This window comes from Ochotona princeps, chromosome 7 (assembly GCF_030435755.1).
Source record: "Ochotona princeps isolate mOchPri1 chromosome 7, mOchPri1.hap1, whole genome shotgun sequence".
Lineage (NCBI taxonomy): Eukaryota > Metazoa > Chordata > Mammalia > Lagomorpha > Ochotonidae > Ochotona > Ochotona princeps.
The window spans coordinates 48,175,280-48,202,203 of record NC_080838.1 but is presented as its reverse complement, the minus strand read 5'-3'; the positions used below and the strand labels follow the sequence as shown (position 1 = coordinate 48,202,203).

General features: G+C 38.7%; 1 protein-coding gene across 1 annotated transcript; it reads right to left on the bottom strand.

Moving 5' to 3' along the window:
• Positions 1-9,191: 9,191 nt before the first annotated feature.
• LOC131480816 (alcohol dehydrogenase 1-like) lies at positions 9,192-22,324 on the bottom strand. The gene is made up of 9 exons (XM_058667014.1): positions 22,274-22,324; positions 19,188-19,289; positions 18,485-18,623; positions 17,681-17,768; positions 17,368-17,584; positions 15,158-15,418; positions 12,831-12,966; positions 11,869-12,007; positions 9,192-9,874 (listed from the first exon to the last, which is right to left on the bottom strand). Exons 1-9 carry the CDS (start codon positions 22,289-22,291, stop codon positions 9,850-9,852), a joined length of 1,125 nt encoding a protein of 374 aa, XP_058522997.1. The 5' UTR covers positions 22,292-22,324; the 3' UTR covers positions 9,192-9,849.
• Between the last annotated feature and the right edge of the window lie 4,600 nt (positions 22,325-26,924).

Below are 26,924 nucleotides of genomic sequence, written 5' to 3'. Positions count from 1 at the left end.
ATGTCAACTAATTCCATAATGTTATAAATTGTTACTGATGTTATGTCGGGGCTTTTAATTGAACGGGATGATACTGTGCCGGCTCTACCTTCAGACCAGAGATGGTCTCCCCAAGAAACTGTTGAACTTATCTGGACAATAAGATGCTGGACTTTATGCTTGGTTGATGCTTGCAATGAAAGAATCTCAACTGAATTTAAACTGTGCTAATGCAGCAGGGTGGAGGAATCCACCATGGGGGAGGGGGTTTAGAGAGGGGTGGGGGGAATCCCAGTACCAATAAAACTGTGTCACATAATGCAATGTAATCAATAAAAAAATTTTTAAAAAAGGAAAGTTGAAATGTTTGGCAATCATATTGTGACCTGGGAATTTTGGAACCTTCCTAGGAAGGAGAACTGCAAGGAAGCATTGTTTGTTGACATTTTTCTTGCCTTGGGAAATAAATAGTCAAAACACAAAATCACAGAGATTTTCACTCATCTCACTGACAAACTATAAACCATGTGAATGACCCACAGTGATTTTGGAGATTTATTTTAAATTATCCTGTTGATCTGCTTGGCAATTGCTTCAAAGTATAAGCACCTTTCATGGCTGAGATGATGTGGAAGTACCAGATATCTAATGTACCTTAGAACAATACAGAGTAATACAAATGCTATGGTAGGCACAATACAAAAAGAAAAATGAATAAGTTATTTCATGGTTTAGAGTTTTCCATTTTTTAAAAAAATTAAATATAATTTTCATTAAAAACAAATTGTTTCCCTACAAATATCTAACATTTATGGAGTGCTTAATTTTCTTTATGTTGCTTATATGTTATTTCATCTATTGAAATTTTAAAATTGACTTCTAAAGTGGGTGGCACTGCCACACACATTATACACATGAGGGCACCGAGGTTTACAGAGTTTACATAAGCTACAGAAACTTCCTAAGTCACAGAACTAGTGGAAAGTCAGGATTGCAGGCAGCCTAATTCCAGAAATTAATAGCCTGCCTTGTAATAACGATAACACTAATGGTAACAATGGCTGAAATTCTTACCACTCTCAGTTTGTGCCAGGCACTGTATCATGCATTTGAGTAAATATTATCAGTAATCTAGATATGATTTAACTGAGGTATCATCCTATTCCAGTTAAAATGGCTGTTACCCAAAAACTTAAAAATAATAGATGCAGGTGAGGTAGTAAAGAAAAAGATACCCTAACATACTGTTGATTGAAGTGCAAATTAAAGACAGCCATATGGAAACCGTTGAATATTTCTTAAAAAAATAAACAAAACTATATGACCCAACTCTCTTTTCTGGGAATATATGCAGAGTGAAATCAGTATAATATGCATATTCCTGCACTCCAATATTATAGCAGCCTAATGCATAATAACAAATATATAATAAACCTAGATGTCCATCAACTGATGACTAGATAAAGAAAATATATAAGATGATGTAATACTAGTTAGCGAAAAAAAATGAATGCAATAGAACTTCAGACTATTATGCTAAGTGAAATCAGCCAAGTTCAGAAAGGGAAATATCAGACTTTCTCTTATTTTGGAAGTTAACATATAGAGTGTAAGAATTGTTATTTGGTATGCAGTTATAAATATTGCTTCACTGAATTATGCTAACTACATTACAACATACCCCAATTCTCATACTTTATGATCATTTTCATCCACATTGCATTTTGTGACATTAATACCTGTTTTCAAGAAAAATAGCATGTGTATATGTAACATCCACATACATAGTAAATATGATAAAATGTTTAAAATTTTAATGTTAAATGATTAAAATTAAGTATATGGGAGGATTGTGTATATTATATGCAAATACTCTACCATTTTATCTAAGGAACTTGAGCTTCTGCTGATTTGGAGTTCCATGAGACCTTTGAACACATTCCTTGTGGATACCACGAGAGAACTATTTATCTGCCTCAGTTAATCTTGGTCTCCTAAGTGATCCAATAAGGAAAACATTTCACTGACTCACTGAGTAATAAGCAACATAAACAGAGTTTTTGAAAATCTTCCCAAGGATTTAAATATAACTGAGAATAGTTTATATTGTTTTGACAATTGTTTGGCTAGAAATTTGTATTAATAATAATGCACAGCAATTGCATTAGCTCTATTTTTCTCAGAATTGTATATGTACATTGGCAGCTGACAAATTTGTTTTTTAGTTTATATTGTAACTAACATAAAAGCACAAACATCACAAGTAAAATCAGTTAAGCTAAAAAAATTTACCTCTTTAACTCTTTTTAGATCCGTATTTCTGTTGTAAGTAACCTATTTTGTATATTTCTACATCTTTCTCCATCTTGTACAAACCTATGTACTAATAAGTGAGAGTTTTTATTCACTGTGTTTTGTGAATCACAAAAATTGGATCAGTAAAATGTAGATTACCCTGCACCTTGAGTTTTACCCTTGATGAGCCATCATATTTATCCCTGACATTTTAAGGTATGGTTTTTCTGTTAAAGATCTACTTAACATTCAAAATAGTGATTTATCATTCTCTAGTCTGTCAGTTAATCATACTGCTAAACATACTGATTTTCTTTTACAAGCAAACAGCTGTGGCTTTATATACTTATACAATGATACTAAATCTCTGTGAGTTGATTTCTCAAATGTGAGGTTGTCAAAGGAAAGGATGTATCTGTTTAAAATTTTTAAAAAACCTAAAACAATTCACATTACTATCAGTGATGTATGCTGGAAAGTGAGCAGAGATAATTTGCTTTATTTTGATTTTCAGATCAGTATCAAGATTCAGCACCATGTCATAAGTTGTCTGTTTTCATTTTCTCTGCTATTTTTTTTTATTTCCAGTTTTTGTATTGAATCACCATTTTTAAAATTAAAAAGATCACTTGGACATTAGGGATTTTTAACCCTGTCAATCATATGTACCACATATTTTTCCTTATGGTTTTAGTTCTTTATGTAAAAAAATGTTAAGTTTTTATGCATCTCAGAATGTAATTTTACAACTGCTTTCAGGAAATTTATGAAGTCTACTCCCACTGAATTGTGCTTACCTGTATCATGACAAATTTAAAAATTGAATCAATATATTCTCATATGCAGTGCATGTTTTCTGTTATCCTCATCTTGTCTGCTACTTCCATAATCCTGTTTTTCAACACCAAGAAACCTACCTCTGTGCTAGTTATCTACCTCTTTGTATTAATCAGATATTTCTGTGAAAATATCTGATTAATACAGTGCTAGTCAATAATTTCTGCACTAGAATATATATTCATCTATGACTACCTAAAGTACTTAACAGCTTGTCTCATAGTAAAAACGTGGTTATACTGGTCTCTTAAAAGTCCTGGAGTGAAGCAGGACAATCGAGATACTGTCAGTCTTTAATAATTTACACAAATTTGACATCATGAATTTTTTATGTATTATATTCCCCTATTGTATGTTATGAACTAAATATGTTCTGCCCAATTCCCTATGTGGAAGCCTCATCCCCAGTGCAACAGTAGGTGGATTTGAGAGCTTTGGAGGATGATTCATCCTCATGAGTGAGGTTGGTGCCCTTTTAAGAAGAGACACAGGGGTGATCACTTTCTAGGCCCACTGGAGGTACCATGCAAAGACATCTGTCTTCAGACAAGGATGCAAACTTTCACTAGGTATTAGTTTTATTTGTATCTTGAGCTTGGACTTCGCAATCTCCAGAACTGTGAGGAACAAGTGTTGTTTCAACCTTCTTGTGTGTGTGTGTGTGTATGTGTGTGTGTGTGTGTGTGTGTGTGTGTGTGTGTGTGTTTGCTATAGCAACTCAAACTGGGCTATAATATTGGGCTAGACAGAATTCCAAGATGATTTCTAATATTCCAGCTCTCTGGTGTGCACACCTCATGTCATCTCTTACACATAAAAGAGGGTGGAACTTTTGAATACAGTGGGTGACTCACTCCCTTGATCAGCTGGTATTTTGTATAAATTGGTGATAGGATGGTCATGCCCATGATACTGTCACAGTTTGTAACATTGTTGTAACAGATTGTAAGGGCACTGGAAGACAGAAGCTTGAAGTCATGAGGGGGTGAATCGAGGGACTTGTGATGAGTGATGAGGTTGTCCCTTGGTCAGCAGCTGGCAAGAGAACACAAGCCTCAGTGCTGCATTTGCAGGGGCCTGAATTCTGACAACAGTGTGAGCTTGAAAGCTCCAGAAAAGAATGGCGCTCAAGATTTATATACCTCAAATGGAGAAACCAACTTGGCTCTGTCTGAATTTTTGACCCAAGGAAATCACAAAATAGTCAATGGACATTCATTTAAACTAGCAATTTTTCAGTGTTTTTATCTTCATAAATAGAAAACTACCATTTCTGTGAGGCAATGCTTCATATAATTAATTACACAATGCTTCATGTAATTAAGTGTACATTTATAAATACAGAGTAAACCTTTGGTTGTAATAAATGAAGATGTTTAGAAAGGGATCAGTTGCAGTTAATAAGGAAAAACGTCAGAGAGGAAAGAATTAAAAAAATTTTTCCGATGATGTGAAGGAGACTCTTGAGTATAGATGGTAATGTCACTGAGAATAAGATTTTTTTGAATGTTTGATTATTCATGTGTTTATTTTAAAAAAAGGTGATGAGGTCAGGAGGACTCTGACCTTCCAGGTTGGGATTGATGATATTAAAAAAAGAGCCAGTTTGGGTGCCTCTTGTTCTCTCTCACCTCATCCTCCTCCACCATAGGTTATATAACAGTGAGGAGACCCTTGCCAGATGACAGCACCTTGATGTTGGACTTTCCAGCCTCCAGAACCATGTAAAATAGATGTCTATTCATTGTAAATCAGATATTGTTGCAGTGGCAGACTAAGACAGCCATGTTCATCACAAACACCTGAGGTTGATTTGAGATTCCAGGCTGGTGAAGCGGTCTGACCTGCAGTCATCAGACCAGACTCTCCAGACATAGCCTCCTCCCTCTGTCCTGTGCTCTCTACTCCTGCAGGCTCGAGGCTGAATCACTGATGCTTCCCAAGAGATCATCCTTATGGGTACCCTTTTTACCTTTTCTGTTGAGTCATTCCTTTTTGTTTGTCCATTACTCAAACCTCCTAACCCTGCATCTCCTTTCTCAGCCACTTTTTCCAAGCTGCAAGAATGAGTTTCTAATGTCCCACTAAAGAGATCTTATCATTCTTCTGAGAAGAATGTTCCTAGAGCTCAGATCTTTTGGAAGATAAAATCTAAACTCTCTTGTAAGGGATTCAGGGATCATTATTACTTGGCTGCTGATATTTGCCATCGTGAAGTTTATAGTGCAGCGGTATTGCCTACTTTTGATTCCCTAAAATGCTCTCCTCTTTGATGCTGAAATCTTTAATCCAGGATAGTCCTCCACCCCAGTTTACCTCCTATAATTCCTACAATTTGGGCATAAATATTTGTGCTGGGTGTCAATCAACATAATCACAGAATGGAATTGTGAAGTCAAACATTGCTAATTCCTTTTGTCTATGTTATTCTTCCCTTACATTCTTCACTTTTCATTTTCTACAGAGCTATGGAGGAGCTGAACAACATACAGACCAAAAAAACATACTTCTCGGCCACACATAAAGGTCAGCTAGCATGCTTTGAATATTCCCTATATCCAAATGTTCCAGAATGAGGGGAAGGTAAGAAATGTCAAATAAATGGTCATTGAATCCTCTAAACTCTTTCTGCTACTCATTTTAGTTTGAAGATTTAGAAAGATAAAACCGAAGTCCTAGGATTTCTTTCTATTAGTAAGGGACTTCTATAAGGTTTTGGTTTTGCTTCTAATTTCCTAAGGCTTAAATTCACATTCAGCAGAAATGCTTATCGGGAAGTTTTTTCCCATCTTTTTCCTCCAACACATTTTTCAGTATGGCAGCACTGAGATATTTATTATTTAGATTTAATGTGAACTGAAAACGTTACTGCATCAAAATTGTAGTTATAGCTCCTTAAAGTGATTTCACATCTGTGGATTTTGAGTTTTGGGTGAGTATAGCAGTCTTAGAATATTTTAGTCAGATAAAATGTGTCTGTTGATTGCTGTAACATGTTCTCCTTGATAACAAAGACTTAAAATTATTTATTAGTATGTAAGAGGCCTAAAAGAGCAAGCCACAACATGGAAATCGATCATTCTCTAAATATTGTTGTTCATTCTTCAGCTTGGCTTTCTGAGTTCTTAAGCGATTCTGCAGTCACCTGATTATGATGCAGCTGTGTTAATGAACTGAGGGATACCCAATCCCAAATGAGTGATATGAACAATCTAATTCCCAATAGATAACCACTCTTTCTATCAAAATACTAATTGGCCACAACTATACCGCTCTCGTTAGGCTTTTATTCTTGATCTTGCCTCCAGAAATTCAGATTCTCTTCTTACACAATGTCCCACTACTTGAATGATGCTTGGCATTGGACTGACAAAAATAATCTGAATTCCTCAAGACTATCATGACTTTAACACTTTCAGGGGATGCCTGATTCATGTTTTTTGTGCAATAACTTTGTATGAACAGAGTTGAATAGGTTTGTGAGTATGTGATTACCAAGCACACACATGCTCTCACTCTATTACTACTTTTGATTAATTCCATGATAATTCCATTAATAATGCTTTCTTTCTGGACCTAGAGCAGCTGTGTGATTTGTGAAGCAGTGTGTAGATAATGTTTCTGTGGTATTACTCCTTTTGTTTATGTACATTCTCTGGAGGTGCTAAAGCAGTGTATTGGGGTTATTGAGCAGTTAAACTATCAACCTTGAATTCTTTCTCTTTTAAATGAGATTGACATTCATTTTACTAAGCTGTGTCCTGCTGGCTGCAAGTGAGTGCAAACCACATACATTTACAGAGTTACATTTCTTATTGGAGATGAGCAAGCATGGAAGTTAAGCTCTTGATGCCAGAGTCAAAATTTGACAGAAGCTACTAGCACATCCTGAGAGTATGAATGTTAGGACTAGTCACTCTATGATTCCACTTATTGTTTATTTGATAACGAGCGCATGCACACATGCGCAGAAAAGCACACACACACCTCCTATCTGCTGGCTAACTTCTCAGATGCCCACAACCTCTAGAGTTGGGCCCAGCTGAAGGCAGGAGGCTGTACACTTCAACAGAATCCCCCAGATGGACAACAGAGATCAACAACTTGAGCCATCACCTGCTGTCTCTCAGAGTGCACATAAGGAGAAAGCAGTAAATGGGAGGGGAGCTGGAACTTGATGCGAGGTACTCAGATGTGAGTTGCAGATGTTCCAGTCACTGCTCCAAATGCCTGGCCCATGTGGCACCCTTTGTGAACTTTTATTTGAATTCATTCTGTCCCTACCAATGTCAGTGTAACTAACAGCTGGTGTGGGGTCCTGAAGGTTCCCTGAGGGCTGTGCCATTCTACAACAACACTAGGCATCGCCTCTTTCCCCACCTCAACCCCCTACCTCTATGCTCTTTCCTCACTGCCCAGCCCAACCTGGGAAGTAGGAGTGGGAGCAGGATGCAGGCCTCAAGGTTTACATGCACGTGCTGTGAGGCAGGCATTGAGCACTGCCTGTCTTTCTCTGGAACAGACATAATCTAGCTCTAATGTAAAAGTGACTGAGCATCCCTAAGATAAGTGGTTATCTTAGGGACATGCTGTCTCAGGAACTTTCCAAGGGCTGTGTGGTAAAGCTTTACGATGGAATACTGTCTGGGCATGAGAATGCTAAAATATTGACATTTGCCACAATATGGGTGAAACGGACAACCATTATTTTAAGTGAAATAAGCCAAACAAAGAAAGACAAGAACATGTTCTCTCTGACGTGTAAAACTTTAAGAAGTAGGTCTGAAGTTAGAGGAGGCATTATAAGCGTTTAGAATGGTGGGGGAGAGCAAGGTCCAGTGGGGTTGGGTAGTGATTTACAACACAAAGAGGAGTGACAAGTTCTGAGGTTCCATGGGTAACTGTGGTTCACAATAATGTTTGCTAAACTATATGAAGAATTGGAAGAAAAGTGCTGGAAAGTTTCCAATAAAAGATAAGAAAAGGAAAAGAGAAGAAATGAGATTACGGACTGAAGAAACAGAAATAGGGGTTGCCAGAAACCAGCTCCTGCTGACTTGACAGCTTGAAAAGGATGCGTGGATTGGCAAGAAGACAGGAGGAGACGTGGACCACTATGGCAAGATGCTCATAATGGACAACTCAATAAAGCTGCCTTCTTTATTTATACAGAACTCATGACATGCTTTTGCATGATATCCATTTGTTTCCTTTTTACTTCATGGTTAAGAGAATATGAAAAGAATCCTAAAATAACATTATTATTGTACTTCAAAGAAAACATTTTCAGCAAACCCTTACTCATTCAAACCTGCATTCACGCGGCTGAAGCCAGGAACTCCATGGTTGGCAGCACATGTGGTTACATAGTGACAAGTGGTTTACTTATATCCAAAATCAGTTTTCACTAAACCTAAACTAACATTACTTAAAATATTAAGAGTGCAGAATTAAAAAGAACACTCATAAATGGAAGGAACTTACAAAGGCATATAGCCTAGATTCTTGATTAAATCTTATAATCAGTCATATATTAATTACCATCACCTTCACCTAGTACTGATTCAATTGTGTTTTGTTCTTTTGTTAAGTGTCAGTGAAAGGGATCAGGGCAACTAAGCCTTTTTATGAACAGAGGGGCCTTTACAAAAAACAACTTCTTATCTCTCCACACTATTTTCTTTTGCTGAACATAAGTGTCAATATAAGGTAGAAGTTTTAAGCCATTTTTGTTTGGAGGTTCACATTTGTCTCCCTTTAGAAGATGCCCAATACACTTTCTGCTTTTCATGGTGAGAAACCAAAATGTGTCATTTCATGTGTTGTCAGAGTTTGAGGCTGCACAGTAGACAAAGTCTTTGAGCCTCCATGATTGCCCCATTTGTTCCAAGATATTATCAAGCCATTTCTTAAGGAAAGCATTACTTATATTAGGGCAAGCTCCAGGACAAAGGTGGGCACGTAACAGGATGTTTGGTGACAGTGTAGGTTCTCTTGTACTATTGTATGCTTTTAGCTGCGTGTCATTGCCTTAAGTTGCTAAAGACCCTTTCACCATAACATGATCGATCACTTTGAGGTGTTATACCAGTTACAGGAATCATTGCACATTTGCAGAAAAACAGAAACAACAGCCTCAGCAGTATTGTATGAAATATTAGAGAAGTCATCGAGTGTCCATTCAATGGGATGAGGCAGCAATGAGGTGATTAGAGACATTCTGCCGGATCTTGCCACGTAGCCAGAATCTCCTTGTAGCCTTGCTAACTGAGGAGTGGTGCTAGTCACAGCCTCACTCCATCTGTCCCAACTGCATGGCTTCCCAAAGGGGTTGAAGGCCCATGTACAATAGTCTATCATGTATATTTTAGGAGAAATGAATGATCCTGTCCACTAGGGGTCAATGATTAAGTATTGCAGAGATGCAAAAATTCAGAACAGCTCAGGAAATGTCTTTCCTCAGTGGGAAAGATGGCATGTGTAGAATGACTACAAAGGCTCAGTTACTGGCCTCCTATTTCCCAGATTATGTTCAATATCCTACCCAGATCTCAGTAAGACTTAAGCAAGTGCTTGAAAAATTACTTCACATCAGCTTTTTGGTAGAGCTTTCACATCTCGTTTATTGGGGCATCTCACAGAAAGAAGAAGTACAGGCAATGATGTGTGGCTTGTCTTGCAGGTGATGTAGAGCACAGGAATCAGAGGACTGCGTCCAAGGAAGGCATTTGTGTGATCTCAAAATGTCAGGATGGTACGAATACTGAAATAGGAAATAACAGATACTGTTTTAACATTTAGACAGTTCATACTCTGGCACACTAGAATCAAAGGAACATTCTGTAAGTCACAGAGAAAATCTATGTTCCCAGCCATTCCCCTTCTCTTCCTGTGCTTTCACGTCAAGTAGAAGAGCAGTTCTTTTCTGGTTCTATTTTGAGTATTCTCCCATTTTACTGCTACTCTGTTGAAAATTTAGGGTCACATTATGCATATAAGTTCATATTCTCTTTTTCTGAGCCTGAGAGTATGAGAATTTCTAAGTGCATTGAAATAATTTTAACAGTTTTTTTCACTTCTAATATGATTAGAATCTAATCAGTGCCTTAATGTTAGCCATTCAACAATTTCTTACTCATACATATATATATGTATATATCTATACAATATGTATATTCAATCAGAGATGTGGGTTACCATTTTCATTCTTTTTCTATGAAAAATTGACTTCTAAAAGTAGAATTGTTGGACAAAGTGTCTCTGTGTCTAAAGGTTTCTGGTGGAAATTACCCAATTGTTCTGCAACAGTATTTCTGTAAGCAGTATATTAAAGTGCCCATGTTGCCCTATGCTTATCAAAATTGAAAGTTATAGTTTTGAATCTTTGCTTGTTAATGGGGCTCTGTTTATTTAAATATGTATGATCACCCATGTAGCATTCACAGAAAGAGAATGGAAGCGTGCTTAACAAATTCATTTGAAGCTGAATGCTGCTCTCTTATTTTGGTGATGTCTAGACAGACATCTTCAAAATATTTGAGGAATTGTGTATTATAAAAGAATTTGTGATTTGCAATAATTTTGGTACCAACATAAATGTCTCATTTGACACCATTTTTTCATGGAATTCTTAAAGTCCCTGCGTGTTTGTCATCAGTTTTACTGCCTAATAACGATGATACTAGTCACTGGTAACTAACCTTTCATACCTACTGGACTTCATTGCTTTTGAGCTTAGGCGTCAATGTGATATAATAGAGAGAAAAGTGACTTTGGTAGCAGTTCATCTAACTTGGACTTCTGGCCTCCAAGCCTACCCTCTGCCTGCATTGGCCAAGTGACTCCTCTGACTTTTCCCCTTTGATGGTGAAATTGGGATCAGCATGTCAGCACTGGTTGAAAGCCATGTTAGATAATTAAAATGAGACCCTTACTTAAACACTTATTTAAGGATGCTGACTTCTTTTCTTTGTCAAGATTGTTGATATATCCAGTGTATGTTATGTGAGTGTCCAAGAAATGTCTTTGATCATTGGAAGCTTCAAGACAGTAAGTGTGGGACAGGAAAAGAAGCTCCACTGTGGCCAATGGGGCCAGAGGAAGGGCGCTATTATTGGCTGTTACCAGCTGTGCCTCATGTAAATGCAGGTGCCTAAACTCATGCTATGCGATGGTTCTAAATGCTAAATGGTACAAATAAGAAAGGAACTTGGCTTTTCCCAAACTAAACTTACATTTCAAATAGCATTTTGTACTCTTAAAACAACTTTTCTCTGTGAAAAGTCTCTATCAAGTGTAAGAAGAGGTAAAAATTACAGTAGCTTTAAGATTAAATGCTGGTAATATCTGTATAGAAAGCAGTCGCACAGTAACGACACCTAGTAGCACAGTGCAAATTGGGAATATTGTGAATGGAATTCAAATGTACACATATTAAAGGGGGGTGTCTGTATCCAGCCAGAGGCCTCAGTGACTCCATGATGGAATTAGGATGGCTTCTATTCCCTGAAGGATGAATGCTCTACTGTGAAGAAGTCAGAGTGGTTCTGATCAGTCAGATGTGCTGTAAGCAATGGCATTTGTTTTTAGCACAACAGGAACTGCAAAACAGTAATTTTTACAGCCTGATCTTAGATGTTCTAGCTCAAAAGACTGAATGATAGAGAAAAAGCAAACCACTCCAAGGCTTTCTCAGCCTTCCACATTTTCATTCAAAATGAGCCCACCTTCTACTACAACAAGAAGCTTAAAATCTACCTCTTTCCAGCACGAAGCAGGTCAAATCCTTCATTTATTTTTTCAAAGGGTAAAACTTTGGTTATTAGTGGATCCAGTTGGAACTTGTTAGCCATAAAATCAGCTACGAGTTTGGGAACAGAGTCCTTACTCTTAAAGCCTAAAGAGAAGACAGCATTATTGTTAGTTGCAACACGGAGAATACACTTTTCAATACAATCAAATGAATGTTTATAGAAGTATTACAAGTACAGACTGCTATTGTTGAGCCTAATAGAGAGGTAATACTTTAGCATCCTTCTGTAGGGTTTCAATTATTTTTCAACTCTCGCTGGCTATGCCAGGGGCTGAGTTCTTTACTCTTTCATGGAGAAATTATGGCACAGTTGATTATAGCCTAGGTTAAGGAGCAAATTGAGCAGTTGCTTATCCTTGAGACATGGATGATGTGTGAACGATAGCTATAGATTTCCTATGTCCTACTAGGAATGTGGATGCTTTATGCAGTCATAAAAATCAGAAGAGGTGGTACTGAAAGTTCTTGACTAGGTTTTGAGGTCACCAGAAAATCTGTTTTAGGGTTTCCTCTGTCCATTTGTTTCCTGTGTTGATGGAATGTATACATACAAGAGGAAATCAAATTTTCTTTTGATTATATTGCTTTTTCAAACCTGACCTTGTTGCTTATTTTTGTAATTTGATGTTATGTTTAGTATTGATTACATAGGTGAGAATGTTGCATAACCACATGGGGCCTCTGATTATAGTGAAGAGGTCAAGGTGTGGAGGAAGGTGGGTGCTTTTAATATTTCAGTTCTTTTTTTCTCCCTCCTGTGTAAATTGCAGGGAGAGGAGAGAAGGGGAGAGAGTTACTCCTTGCCCTCCAACTACGTCAGCACCCGTGGTTGGGTCTCTGACTTGTCACTTGTAGAAGGTGGGAAATTCTTAGACTCAGCTCTTCAAGCCTGACTGTGTCTACATACCACCAAAAACTGCTCCTTTCCAGGTGCGTCCTGTCAGTAGTAGCGCAGGGTTCACTGTGAGGCTTTGTGAATCTGGGGGTACCCCTACGACAACACTTGTGCCACATGACCCATGACAGCATAACAGGGCAGCAGTCTGGAATAAAAGCACACTGAGCATTATTAAAGTAGATTCTCTGATAGTTCCTAATATTGCTCATGTAATATAGTGTAATATAGACCAGGCCAGAAAGTGTGTAGAGAAGGGATTATGTTCCTGACTTCCTTAATTCCCCATGGTGCCAGCGACTGTGCTGTAGGATGGTCACTGTAGGAAGTGTCCACAAAGAATTATTTTTTGATATTTAGAAAGAATGAATAAATATATATGTATTTATTGCCTTCTTATAAATTTTATGGATGAAGACATCAAGCAGTCTGCTTGAATATATTCATCAACATGATGTGTTATTAAGTTTATAATTAATGTTGGATAAAGAGGTAGAAATGGAATCTCTGCCTTTGAAACACTACAATGAAAAAACAAAGTAAAACACTAGTAAACTTCAGACCAGAAAAGGTCTCACCAAGAAACTGTTCAACCAATCTGGACAATAAGTAGCTGGACTCTATGCTTGGTATATGTTTGCAATGAAAGACTCTTGATTGAATTTGAACTGTAATACTGCATCAAGGTGGAGGAATCCACCGGGGGGAGGGGAGGGGAGGGAGGGGGAATTCCCTGAGCCTATGAAACTGTCACATAATGCGAAATAATTAACAATAAAAAAAAAAGAGGAAATCATCTTTATAAACATGGAAGATATAAACACTGTCTCAATTAAGTTTACAATTTGATCATCATATGGTTGTTGGGCAAAGTATGAGTTGCTTAATTTATTTTACATTAATTTAGTAAGTTGGCATTTTGAACCTGTGCCTCTATATTTTTATTATATTATTAACAGTTTTTCTTATATAGTCTCATCTCTTTTTCCCGTGGATCCTTGTTTTGTGCATTTGTAAAATGGATATGCTTAAGTGTTATATATCTTCCCAATATGTATATTGCTTTTACTTTAAACTAAACTTTATAAACCTGGTTTTATATGATATTGAAAGACACTCCAGAAGTCTGTCATGCTGTAGTCAGATTTAGGGAAATATTCTGAAGAAGGAAAAATCTCTGGGTTTTCCCGTGTTATGTAATTGTTAATTTTTCCATAGCACTTGAAGATCAGTTGTCCTCAGAAAAGGTGGGTATCAGGAATTGATGGCTTGAAACAGTCAAAACCTTTTTTCATCAGGTGCCTTGTAAAAGGAGCATAGAAAAAATCAACAGTATGGAAAGAGCTGGTTTCTCCTAGAACTTAATTCATTTATAGTATATAGTATATTGGAGCAGGGCTAGACTGTAAAGACTTATCCTGGAAGATTACTTTCCCTGTCACTAAAATTGTGAGAACTTACTGGAGAGCGTCAATAGTGATGATATGTGGTCATTAGAATTTCAAGTGTAGAAATATAAAGAATTCAGGTTAGGAGAGACAAGGCTGGATATCTTCCCTGTGGCAATTGATGACATTTGAAATTTTATGGAAGTAACATTATTTATATTGTAAATGTTGTTACTGTAAGATTGCATAACAGATTTCTAACAGAAACAGCAGAAGTCATTTAAGGAGACGTTTCATGTATCTTGTTATTTCTAAACAAAACTGAAACTTGGTGTCCAACAAAAACTGTTGACTATTAAATTGAACATATAGATCCTGTTATGTCCCGAGTCAGGCACTAGCTGTCTCTGGTAAGATGTAATAATGATTAAAAGCTTTCATCTTACATGGGCATATTTCGTGTTAACAAAATGCATTGTGGCCTAAATTGATTCTTGTTAGTTATGGTGAAATGAAAATTTGTGAAAAAAGTCATTAAAGCTTCTGAAACCTTTAAAATCATATTTATAACAATGTGTGAAAAATATGCCTGCCAATGGAAAAAAAAAGAATTTTTGTTACTCATATTTGCTTTAGTTTGAATTCTTTCTAAAGGATAGCATGCTTATTTTGTAATCACTCTTTAAGAAAAAAAAACTAAACATTTTTGAGTTCTGAAATGGAAGTATTCTTCAGTTTTGGTTATCTGATTCAATAAAAAATTTTACCACACAATACATAAAACAGTGCAGATCAAAGAAATGGAGGCAAAAAATTGTCTTTCATCATTCTAGTAATATATATATATATATATATATATATATATATATATATATATATATATATATATATTGCTTAAAGCAAATTCCAGATTGTGGAAGTAGAAATCTCAAGGTATATTTTAATACATACCACGGTGTCAAGCCGACCAATCACTTCAAATGAGAAGTCCACACCTCCGTCGCTCATTTCCTGTATCACTTCGTGGATGGGCTTCTTATAGTCTTGAGGGTTAATGCATTCAGTGGCACCGACCTCTTTGGCCTTTGGAAACTTGTCTTTGTTGATGTCCACCCCGATGATCCTGGCTGCCCCAGCTGCTTTACAGCCCATAATAACAGAGAGGCCAACTCCTCCCAGACCAAACACAGCACAGGTCGACCCTGGGGTGACCTGTGTTTTCAGAAAAGGCAAAAATGGATTAAGTGACACATATTCAAAAACTAAGCTGTGAAGTGCCATACCATGTCTGTTACTAGGAGCTCCTCATATTCTTCCATCAAACCCACTGTGGAAACCTCTTCTTGCTTCATGTGTAATCTGGAGTATGTTGAACTAGTTAATTGTTCAACCTTTCCTGTATTTAAGACTTATTTGGGGAGTTTTTTTATTTAATTTTTTTTCAACAACCCAGTGCCTAAGTTAGAGTTGTGTCAATTAAATCAGGATCTCTGTGGACTAAATCCACCCCCAGGTGATGCAACTGGAGCCCAAACTAGGAACCAGTGGCTTGGATGATTTTCACAATGTCAATGACTCCAGTCATGATGAGACCCTTAATGGTGAAAGCACCGAATCCTAGCCATTAGACCACCAGGGAACATAAGACCCTCAATGGCTCAAATTCATCGTCATCCAGTTTCAGTGCCTCATACACACATGCAAGCAATTTTGGGAAATGAAATATGTGCACAAGGTTATGCCCAAAGACTGAAAAATGACACAATCACACCCTCCAGAATTAACTCCTATTTGGTTCATTCACAGTAAAACAAGAGGAAAAGTTAGCTGTGAAACATGGCCAAATTAATCTTGTTTTAAAGCAAAGCCTAAACAACAGGGGAAATTCAGCATAAAACACTTAAGAAACACACCTTGAGACCAATGTGCTCTTCGTTAATGTGATCTTTGAGTTTAAATGCCCAGAAATGATAATGTAATGAAATAGTGTAATGAAAAGATGTCGCTATTTTAAGTGTTGACCAAAATCCATCAATATGATTACCCTTAGCTTCTAGTTTCTATGTGGGCTCACTTATATCATCTGTTAAACCTGAGCAAGCAATGCCACGAAGCAGTTGTGTCTATAGTCACAGATATTTTGAAAAGCTATGCTCTAAATTGCTTCAATTCTCTACGTGCTCTTTAATGAGCCTAGTATTAGTCTTCTGTAGTCATCTTTGAGTAGTAAAATACACTTTTGCCCCAATAATTTTATTGTTACATTCTCAAATTAATGGACACTTATTATTTCATTCACCTAATGTTATATTATAGCAGAGTAAGCCTGGGCACTTAAGAGAAAGACAGGTTCTGTGCTGGAATGCTCGGATTAACATCCACGCTGTCCTTTTGACTCCAGTTTCTTGTCCATGTGCACACTAGGGGACAGCGGGCTATAGCTCAAGTTTTGGTCCTTGACATACTGAGGATTGACAAGTAACTCTGAACCTTTGGTTTAGCCAAATCCAGCCTTGATTATCATGTGCATTTCGAGAGTGAGGGAACCAATGAGTGGAAGATTTCCCTATCAGTCTGTGAAGGTCCGTAATCAGTGGAATAAATATCACAAAACTTCATTTCCTGCTTCTTAGAAATCCAAATGGTAAGTGAACTTGCTATGGTAGGTTACAGGAAAGCCAGTTATAACTGATTCTGGAAAGAGAAAATAAGCCGCCCTCAAGAGCACGTCTGAAGACAGGCTTCCCCTTTCCAGCACTGACATGAAGACTTCAGGGCCTCCCGTTGCCTCCGAGGCTGACAGAGCCAGCTGTGCCACGTGTGTACAGATGGATGATTTCTATTTCTAATATTATGATTCAGAGAGTCCAAGAGCCTAATATTAAATCAACAACAAATGCTAGTTAAATTATAATTATTGAAAATTAAACTGTTACATTTCCTTAACTATCAATAGCTCAACCATTTTTACAACTGTGCTTAAACAGGTTAGTTGTGTAGGACATGCTCCCATATTTCTTCCAGGGCTAGAGTTCTATTCATATCCATCATAGCACCACTGAAGTTTGCAGAAGAACCTCTAATTCCTATAAGAAATGGCTTCCCCTTTGTTTCCTGATAGTTTGAATAGAACTGGTTTTACTGGCCAGTGTCATTCCTACCTTGGCAACTTTGACTGCCGACCCATACCCAGTGGAAAATCCGCAGCCAATGAGGCAGACTTTCTCCAGTGGTGCAGCTGCATCAATTTTGGCTACTGAAATCTCATCCGCCACTGTGTACTGGGAGAAGGTGCTGGTGCCCAGAAAGTGATGGACAGGCTTTCCCTTGCAGGTGAACCTGCTGGTACCATCAATCAGTGTCCCCCGCTGGGCCAAACTGTGCAGAGCAAGACAGAAACACACAAGGACATGAGGCAGGAGCATAATGAATATGTAAACTCATTGCCGTGCAAGGAGAGTGTCAGAAACATACTCATTTTTCATGCAGAAATTGCTCTCCGGATGTTTACAAATTCTACATTTTCCACACTGGGGAGTAAAGAGCGGGATGACTTTATCACCTGGAGAGGCAGAAAACAAGTTCTTAGGTTTTTACCCAGGAATTAATAAAGCATCATCAAAAGATTTACATCACAAAGTATGTATTACAGGTTTGGGTTTCTTTTTTTAGAAATCTCCAAGAAATAGGTTCTAATCCCAGCTGTCACTAATCACTCTTTCACAAAGGTTTTTTATCAGCATTGGGTTGTTTATGCCTGGACACTCCCAAACAGGAAATTCAAATGTGAGAATCAACACAGACTTTTATAAATAACTTCCAATGTATTAATTCTTCACTTTTGCACTCCCTGATTTCTGCTGGGTTCTCTCCACACACAATTTCACTTATTCTTTCGTGAATTGAAGCCTAAGTATTTTCTCCAGAAGTAGTAATTTAGTTCCAAGTGGGCTGCCATACTTCCATTACATGTTGAGGAGACTGGATAATCTGCTGTAGCCTGGATTATAGTAAAAATGAGAATGTTGATAACCAATTCTTGACTTTTCCAAGTGAGTTAGCCTCTAGGAGATGCTCAAAACATAATTACTGCAGAAGAGAGTGCCTGAGTGCCTGAATGCATATATATGCCCAAGTTAGGCAGAGGGGAAAGAGGAAAGCAGCTCATTAGTGAACTTGTGCAAGTTGTCTCCTCTATCATGTCCTCAGTGTGTTCTTTGAGCTGGATGCTCTTGGGATCTAAAAGCAAGGCACCGTCTCTGAGTGTGAATTCTTTACCTGGTTTTACGGTTGTCACCCCTTCGCCTATGCTCTCCACAATGCCGGCTGCCTCGTGGCCTAGAATAATAGGGAGAGGCGAGACAATGCTTCCACTAACCACGTGGTCGTCTGAGCGACAGATTCCCGTGGCCACCATCTAAGGAGAGAAAGAGTAGATTCAGTGAGGATGTGATCCTCAGATGGATTGTATCATTTCGTGGAGGTGTACTTCTAAGGAGTTTTACTAAAACTCCCTACTTTTCCCAATTACAATTCAGTTGAGTCTGAAGGTGAATCTAAAGCCTTTTGTGCCTAGTCTGCCTTCATCCCCTTAAGTAAGCCATTTGGAATATTCTGTGAAATAATTTATCCTGACATATATGTCTTATCTAGGGTGCAGGAATGTATGAGTTGTACAAATGAAACTTGCGCATTAACTCATGGAAGTACCCAGTAGTAGTCAATTTTGAAATCATGCATCCTTTCTTTCTATAAATACATACATTTTCTCTTAATATTCTCCACTTTCACTATACATGCTCTTGCTCAGTTTTAAAATGATTAAAAGCAAGTGTTTATCTTTCCTTAATTACAAATGCAATTCTGTTGCCTGGATAAACATGTATTCAGTGTTGTTGAATGTATTTAAAAAATTTTTCCATTTAATATTTTCTGAAAGTTTTGCATGTAAAAATCTGCTGAAGTATAAAAAGTGGTTCACCTTAATACGAACTTCATGGGCCTTAGGTGGTGCGACCTCCACCTCCTCGATGGAAAAGGGCTTGTTTCGCTCCCATAGCACAGCTGCTTTGCATTTGATTACCTGGAAAGTCAAGCAGAAGGATGATGCCATTTCCCCCAGTCTAACAGCAGGGATTGTGATTCTCATCAACATGCATGTCACATGCACGTAACATCATGTTTGAATCCTAAGAAGTGTATCACAGCAATGAACAAAGAAAATTTAAAGAGCTGTTTGAAAGTGATATTCAAAGCAATACTATAAGGAGAGAGAAACACTCTACTATGATATTGAGATAAACAGGAATATATTCACCAGTGGCATCATTTGTTTGATTCCCCTCACCAAGAGTGTTTATTTCTGGTCGTTCCTGATTGCTACTGTATGCACAAATGCTGTTTTGCACATGAAACTCTAAGAATTATTTTTTGAAAGTCAGCCTACATTCACATAAAAGCTGTTATTTCGTTGCTTAATTTTCTGCTTAAAACAAGGTTCTGATGTTATGTGTATGATCTTGGATAATTGATCAGGATGACTTCTCTCTCTTTATTTGCCCATTCTTGATTTTCTCTCTTGAGCACATCTTCATTCTCTTTATTTGCATTAGTGATTTAAAACTTTGAGTTGTTAATTTTGTTATTTATGTGTAGAGACTCTTGGATAAGATTTGTGCTCACAGTATTTTGTTTGCGTGTGCACATATTGTGGGTTGAAATTATGTTTTGTCAATATTAAATAAAACTGGAAGGAAGCAATGAGGGAGATTCAGAGAAGTAGAAGAAGAGAAGGAAGTGTGGTTATATTCTTCGAACTTTACATATGAAACACATGAAATCTGCTCTTTCTATGATATTAATTATTTAAGAAGCTGAAGCTCCTCAAACTGACTCTAGTAAGACAAACACAATTGTGAGCTTTCTTGAAAGAGAATTAATATAATTGCAAATATGTCAAGAATTTAGTTGAAATTTATCCTTCTGAGAGTTCGTTTTCCTAATTTATGTTCAAATGCTCCTACTATGGAGTATGTTCTCCATCTTCAGTGTCAAAATAAATTTTGTGATGGGTGTTTGATCCAGTAATGAAGCCACCAATTCAGATGCCCACATCCAGCATCAGAGGGCCTGGGTTCAATACCTCCCTCTAGCACCTAACTCCAGCTTCCTGATAACACAGCCCTTAAGAAACAGGACTGTTGTCTTGAGTTGTTTCCTGCCACACATGTGAGAGGCCTGGATTGAGATCCTGACTTTGGCTACCTTGCTGTGGTGTTTGAGACTGTACCAGGGTTGGCCAGTCAATCTCTCTAACAGCTTCTCAACTAAGTCAATAAACATAATAGTACTTGACGTTGACACACGAATATTATTGAGGTCTTGATAATCAGAGGCACTTACATTGTGTTTTGTAATGAGTTACAAGCTTCATCTGTAAGAATTAAGATTTAAGAATGAAGAGTATAATTGCATTGTTTTGCCTTAATTTTGGAATGAAAAGACTGAAGCTCAGCTGATTTAGGGAGCAATTTTCTAAAGTCAAAATACTGGCTCCTAGAGAATTGAAATTTTCCTCTTGTTGTAGTGGTGAAAAGTCAACAAAATGTTAAGCAACACCAGCAATAATAGAAATGACCTACATGTAATAACTTACTCTATGTACCAGCTATTATTCTAAGTGCTTGACAGTATTAATTTATTAACCTCTCACGACTGCTTTATTATGTCAATGTTATTTTCCATCTGAGGAAAGTGAAAGGAAATGAGTGTAACATAAAGGAAGCACTATCAGCAGGCTGAGTGATTGATGTGTACCTGAGAGGACAGGCTTGCTAGATGTCCCATTTCTTCATGTGTAATGTATTAATGTAAGTGGTTTACACTTTGACTGTGTCAATTTAAGATTTTTTCTAAGCTGTGCATGACTAAACTGAGGGTTTTTTTTCTAATTATTTTTACTTAAATAGAAAGTGCTGTTGTAAATACTCAAGAGTAATAATGGAAATAATTCAAGACAGATTAAGAACACTGGCAATTAGCTGCTCATGTGCCTCCAACCAATTTTATTCATAAAGGCTTCTTTTATTTTGAATTTTTAAATTTTGTTGTACAATTTTCTATAGACTTGGAAATCCTGCCTTAACTCCCATCCTTCAACGGATTTCCCCCATGTGCTACAACAGTATAGTCCTTCATAAGGACTCATAATTCCATCAGTCTCTTATTTAAGTTTGCCTTTGAACTTTTAAGAGGATCTGAAATAGTATTTCACTGTATCATCTGTTCCTAACACAGCAAATACACTGCATATCATTATATTGCTTTTGTAATGAAGCACTTGAAATGAACAGATTATTTTGAAAGACTGAATACATTTCTCCAAAATTGTAAGCAAATTGTTTTAAAAAGTATAAATTTATGAAAGATTTAAAACCAAGTATCTTTGTGCCTAGAATTAGTAAGAGACTTTGGTTGTGTGAGATTGTATTTTTTGAAAAATCATGTTGATTTTCATATGGAATAGATACTTTCCATTTAGATTTTTGTAAAAATTACAAATTAATATTGCCTTTGTCTTCTAATATGGTGATCATTATGCTTTGAGAAAAATACTTGTGGAAGAGATTTTGTACAAATTATATTTCACTGTCTTTGAAACAAATTCTTGTAATCTTTCTTAAAATTCTAGGGTTCAGAAATTGCATATTACAAACACTAGCATATTTAAATTATGGATGTTTTATCATAGATACATTCCTGATTAAAGACATACAAACATAAAATATTCACATTAGGTATAATGGTCTTGGAATAATATATCAAACTATTATAAACTTATTTGCTGTTTGAGTAAAATCAATATAAACAGATCTTATGCATTTTACTGAAAGATATTTGAAATAATGTTTCCATTGCAGTGCAGCACACATTGTAAATATAGCATATATTTCAGATTATATATCAGCATATATCCCTTCTAATGTACACATGAATTTTTAATTGCTCATCAATGCCATGTCCTTTATGAAGAGAGTGTAATTGCAACAGAAAAAGGGTTTTGCTTACTTTTCCTGCTGTGCTCATGTTGATTCTGAGTTCTCTGCAGACCAGGAAACTGGCAAATTCTTGTGGACTTCTTGCTTGCATAAGTACATGAAGCAAATATATAGCACAGATATTTTGTTTGCTCTTGTGTCATCAAATTTGCACATGATTTGTGATTTCAAATTCTAAGCCACACCCATCAGCTTCGTCTCACACCAAATCAAATCAGAAAAACAGAACTCAAAACCTGAATTCAAAACCTTGGTTTTGCAATGCACTCTGCAGATTACAAGTTGTTGTTGTTAGATTAACCATTTCCCTACACGTACATTTGAATACATATCTTTTCATGTGTGTGTCCATGCGTCTCCTCTTTCAATCCTACTAAGATAATTTAGCGTACTGTTTCTCCTTGTGTGCTCCAAGTTTGAACTTTGAATCTACAGGCTGCAACTGGGAAGGAGGAGGGGAAAAGCAGCAGCACCAATGAAGCAGGACAGAATGAGCCAATGAGTGTGTTTGTTGAAGTTCTCTCCTCTCCAAAGCCCAGAATTAGGCACCCAACTGTTGTAGCAAAGGTTCTCACTGTCGCTGGCATTTCTGCTTTACATGACATCAGTCAGCATCACCTCCCTGACTGATGTGTGGTGGACTGGTCACTCCACTGTTCCAGACACTGGGCTGGCGTCAGTTGGTGACATTGACTAGTGCAAAAGGCAGCATAGGTTCAGGGCACTGGGTGGCCTTTGGAATCAAACAGACCTGACTATCTTTGAGACCTTGAAATTATTTAACTGTTCATTCTCTGAAGTTTGTTATCTGTAAGATTTGGGTGGACAATAGTACCAGGTCAAAGGATTGTTTGGTATATCAATGAAATAAACATGTGAAGCACTTCTCATGGAACACTGGCAAGCAGGAGCATTCTGTTATTATATGTGGCATAGGAAAGGCACAGTCCATGGAGAAGAATGGTGCATAAGCAAGAGAATGAGCCTGGTTGGGCAGGGCTTAGGAGAGGGAAGGCAGGATTCCAAAGAGGCCTTAGAGAAAGAAGCCCATTGTGTTTCAGATCAATGACTGTTTTGGCAAATGGGACCATACTCAGTGTAATCCCTATTCCTACCAAACTGTATTATACAAGATGAAACACACACACACACACACACACACACACACACACACACAAAAGTGCACCAGCCACTAAAAAGTTTATAAAACAAAGTGCTACAAATTGTCACATGCTAAAAAACTGACAAAGGAAATACAGAGTATAGGTTTAATTTTGAGGAGGTCTTGAATCTTCCACCAATACTTGTAGGGACACGGTGCAGATAACCATGTGTTGGTTTATAGTCAGCCAACTATACTCTTAAACTTAGGCATGTATTTGAATAGACTTGTCAAGGAGCACCAAGTGTCTGTTTCCAGCTTTACTTACAGAAGTGCAGAGAGTCATATTGGGCTGCTCCATGCCATCACACAGGGACAGACGGTCTTTCATCTCTTCAGTGTGGTCTTGCAATCATTGCCTGCAATCACTGCTTGATAATGACCCTCAGTCTGCTCCTTGACCCGTCTTTACCTCCCCTGACTTGTGGAGACCATGGTGCAGAATGGAGTCTGGCCATTCAGCAGAGGATGTGGGTGATGTCAAGTAGTGCCCCTGCCCTGACCCATCTGAGAAACTCTTCCATATGTTTGTTCAGTGAGAGACAGACATGGTTGGGTATCAAGAACCGTTTTAATTCTGCATATATTGGTGGCTTATTTTGATATATAAATTTACAGAGAGTAAATGTCCACAGTTTATTCATCACTTATTAAGTCTGTAGAACTGTATGGGAAGTGATTCATTCATTTTCAGGCGTAACCCTCAGAGCAGCCTTCCAAGGAATTTGTTACTATTATTTTTTCTATTTTGCACATGAAGTAAGTTCCTTGATGTCCTTGCTAACAGTCGATAGGTACAAGAGCAAAATTGTATTCAAGATAATGTTAATAAGAATTTTACAGTGAGAAAAAGAAAATCACTATAGTGCCCGGCTCACTGACTTAGGTGCTAAATCATCATGTTACAACTGCCAGGATCCCCTGTGTTCTCGTTTTTGTGTTTGGGCTGCTCTTCTTCCTATCCAGCTACCTCCTTGTGGCCTGTGAAAGCAGCTGAGAATAGCCCAAAGCCTTGGGACCCTGCACTAGTGTGAGAAACCTGAAAGACTTCTGACCCTAGTTTCAGTTTGGCTCAGTTCCAACCTATGTGGCCACTTGGAGAGTGAAACAGCAGAAGGAGAGCTTTCTCTCTGTCTCTACTCTCTCTAAATTTGATCTGCATTTGAATGAAAATTAAAAATCTTAAGGAAACGTAAACATAAGAAGTCAAGAAAACAAGTAAGTGATGTATCTTGACTAACTGGCCATCAGAACTCACAGTCTATCTCACATTTCTCTCTCTCCCTCTCCCTCTATCTCCATCTCCTCCTCTCTCCCTCTCTCCCTGCCTTACGTCCTCCGTACTTTCTTCCCAATACCCTCCCGCACTTACCAACCAATTTTCTTACTGGACCCTGGACACAACTCTATTTTGTCTTATGTGCAAGAACTTTTTTGTAATTAGTTCGGTCAAATATTGAGCCTAAGTCAAATGTCTGGCCATGAACTAATCCAATGAAATCAGAGGGTTGAGGATGTGTGAATGTAAAAAGGCATACCATCTTGAAAGGTGCTGTGAAAATGCTATGTAACTGTGACAGAATCCCAAGGCACATCTGTGTGGCTCAGAAGCACACACTCTGTCCTCGACTGTGCCAAAGGGGCCTGGGCAAAAGAGCCTTGGAGTGAGCCATCCAGTTGTCTGCCACCCACAAAGGCCACCTCCACATTTTTGCAGGGCCCAATATAAAGCACAGTAACTGACAAGGTGCCTAGGAATCATCCTGTCCAAAGTCCTTCACTTGCAGGTCAAAGGACTTGGCAGCATAATATGGTTAATATTTACTTAAAAGTTGTTTGGAATGAAAAAACATATTGCCTCTTGTGAGTGCAAAGAAAACTTTAAAATATGAAATTTAAACAGGATAAGGAGCAAAGATTTAAGTTGCTAAGGCAATGTGTTTCATCTACCCAAATCTAACACCATGCATCTGGTCCTTTCTTATTCTTTCACTTAAATGTGAAAGCCAAGGAAGGTGAGAGAATTAAGATTACTTCCTTTCCCATAATTTAAAACCTGGATGGCCTACTGAAATCTGGACCCTGGCATAAAGAGCTTGTTTTGGTTCTTGGAAATGTTTGTTCCTGGATCTCCTCATGAATTCTCTGAGAGAAGCAGCAGGCAAAGCTAATGAGATACTCTTGGTACTGAATGCCAAACTCAAAAACATTTTAATGAAGTACTGATGAAGTACCAGGCAAATGATCATTTTTAAGAAAATCCTGAAGGAGACTCGCAAGATGGCCGACATCGGAGGAAGACTGTGAGGGAGCTCACAGACAGAGAGGGCTAGAACGCGACAAAAGCGTAAGTGGAGCAGCATAGAGCTACAGGGAGAAGAACGTGAAGTTCCCTGGACAGTGTGGAGCCAAAAAAATCCACACAACTCGGAAGAGCAACCAGGAAAAAACAAAACAAAGGGCAGGGAAGACGGCTTTCCGCTCCTGACCTGCTGAGTCACCTTTGAGTGCAGCCGCTGAGAGCCGCAGTCAACCCGCAGACCTCAGGACCCGCAGACGCTGTGGCCATGAGGACCAGCACTGATCAGGACCCACTTTCACCTGCCCACCCTAGTCTCCCCGACCCGCCAGGACCTGCACCCGCTGCAGACATCAGGACCTGGAGTCATCGGGACCCACTGGCATCCGCCCAGTTTGGACGCCAAGCCTGCCAGGACCTGCACCCGCCGCAGTCTCCAGGTCCCATTGGGACCCGCCAGGACCTGCACCAGACGCAGTCGCCAGGAGACGCACCCATGGCGAGGGTTCCCACCAGAGGAAGAGGCAGACTGCAAGAACCTGAGGTTTGAGTGAGTTGGGTGGGGACAGTGGTGGGTCCGAGCCTCCGGGAGTTGGCCCCCCAGGGGCATGCACAGGGCCTGAACACCCTTCGTGCTCAACTCCCTGCCCCTCCCCCCCCCGAGACTCCAGCATCTAGGGACACAGGGCGAGTGCCTTGAAACTGCCAAAACTGTGTCTGGGAGGTGACACACAGCGGTCCTGTGCGCTGAGGAGAAAGGCAAAAGGCACACTGAATACTCCCCCGTGCCTTTGCGGTCTGGCACTCTGCTGTGCGGTGCTATCCCACAGGAACCCGAGCACGCCTCTGGGCTGGGCAGTCCCGTGCTAGCACTGGGGCGGTCGGTCCCCTGAAAGCGCTGGGGTGGGTGGGCCTGCACAGGAGGTGCTTCCAGAGAGCACCTGGAACACCCCACGCTCTATAGTCCCATGCTTGGGAGATGCACCAGGAGGGCACTGCAGACCCGAGTGTAGGAGGCGTTACCAGAGAGCACCTGGAACCTCCACGCCCTGCAGTCCCTGGCACTGGGGACACTCCGAGAAAGCACCTAGAATCCTCCAAGCCCTGTGATCCCGCGCACGGGGGCGCTCACAGACAGTGCCTTCACTCCCCCACGCCCTGTGGCAGCATACCTGTAGGGGACGAGCTGAGAGTGTGCTG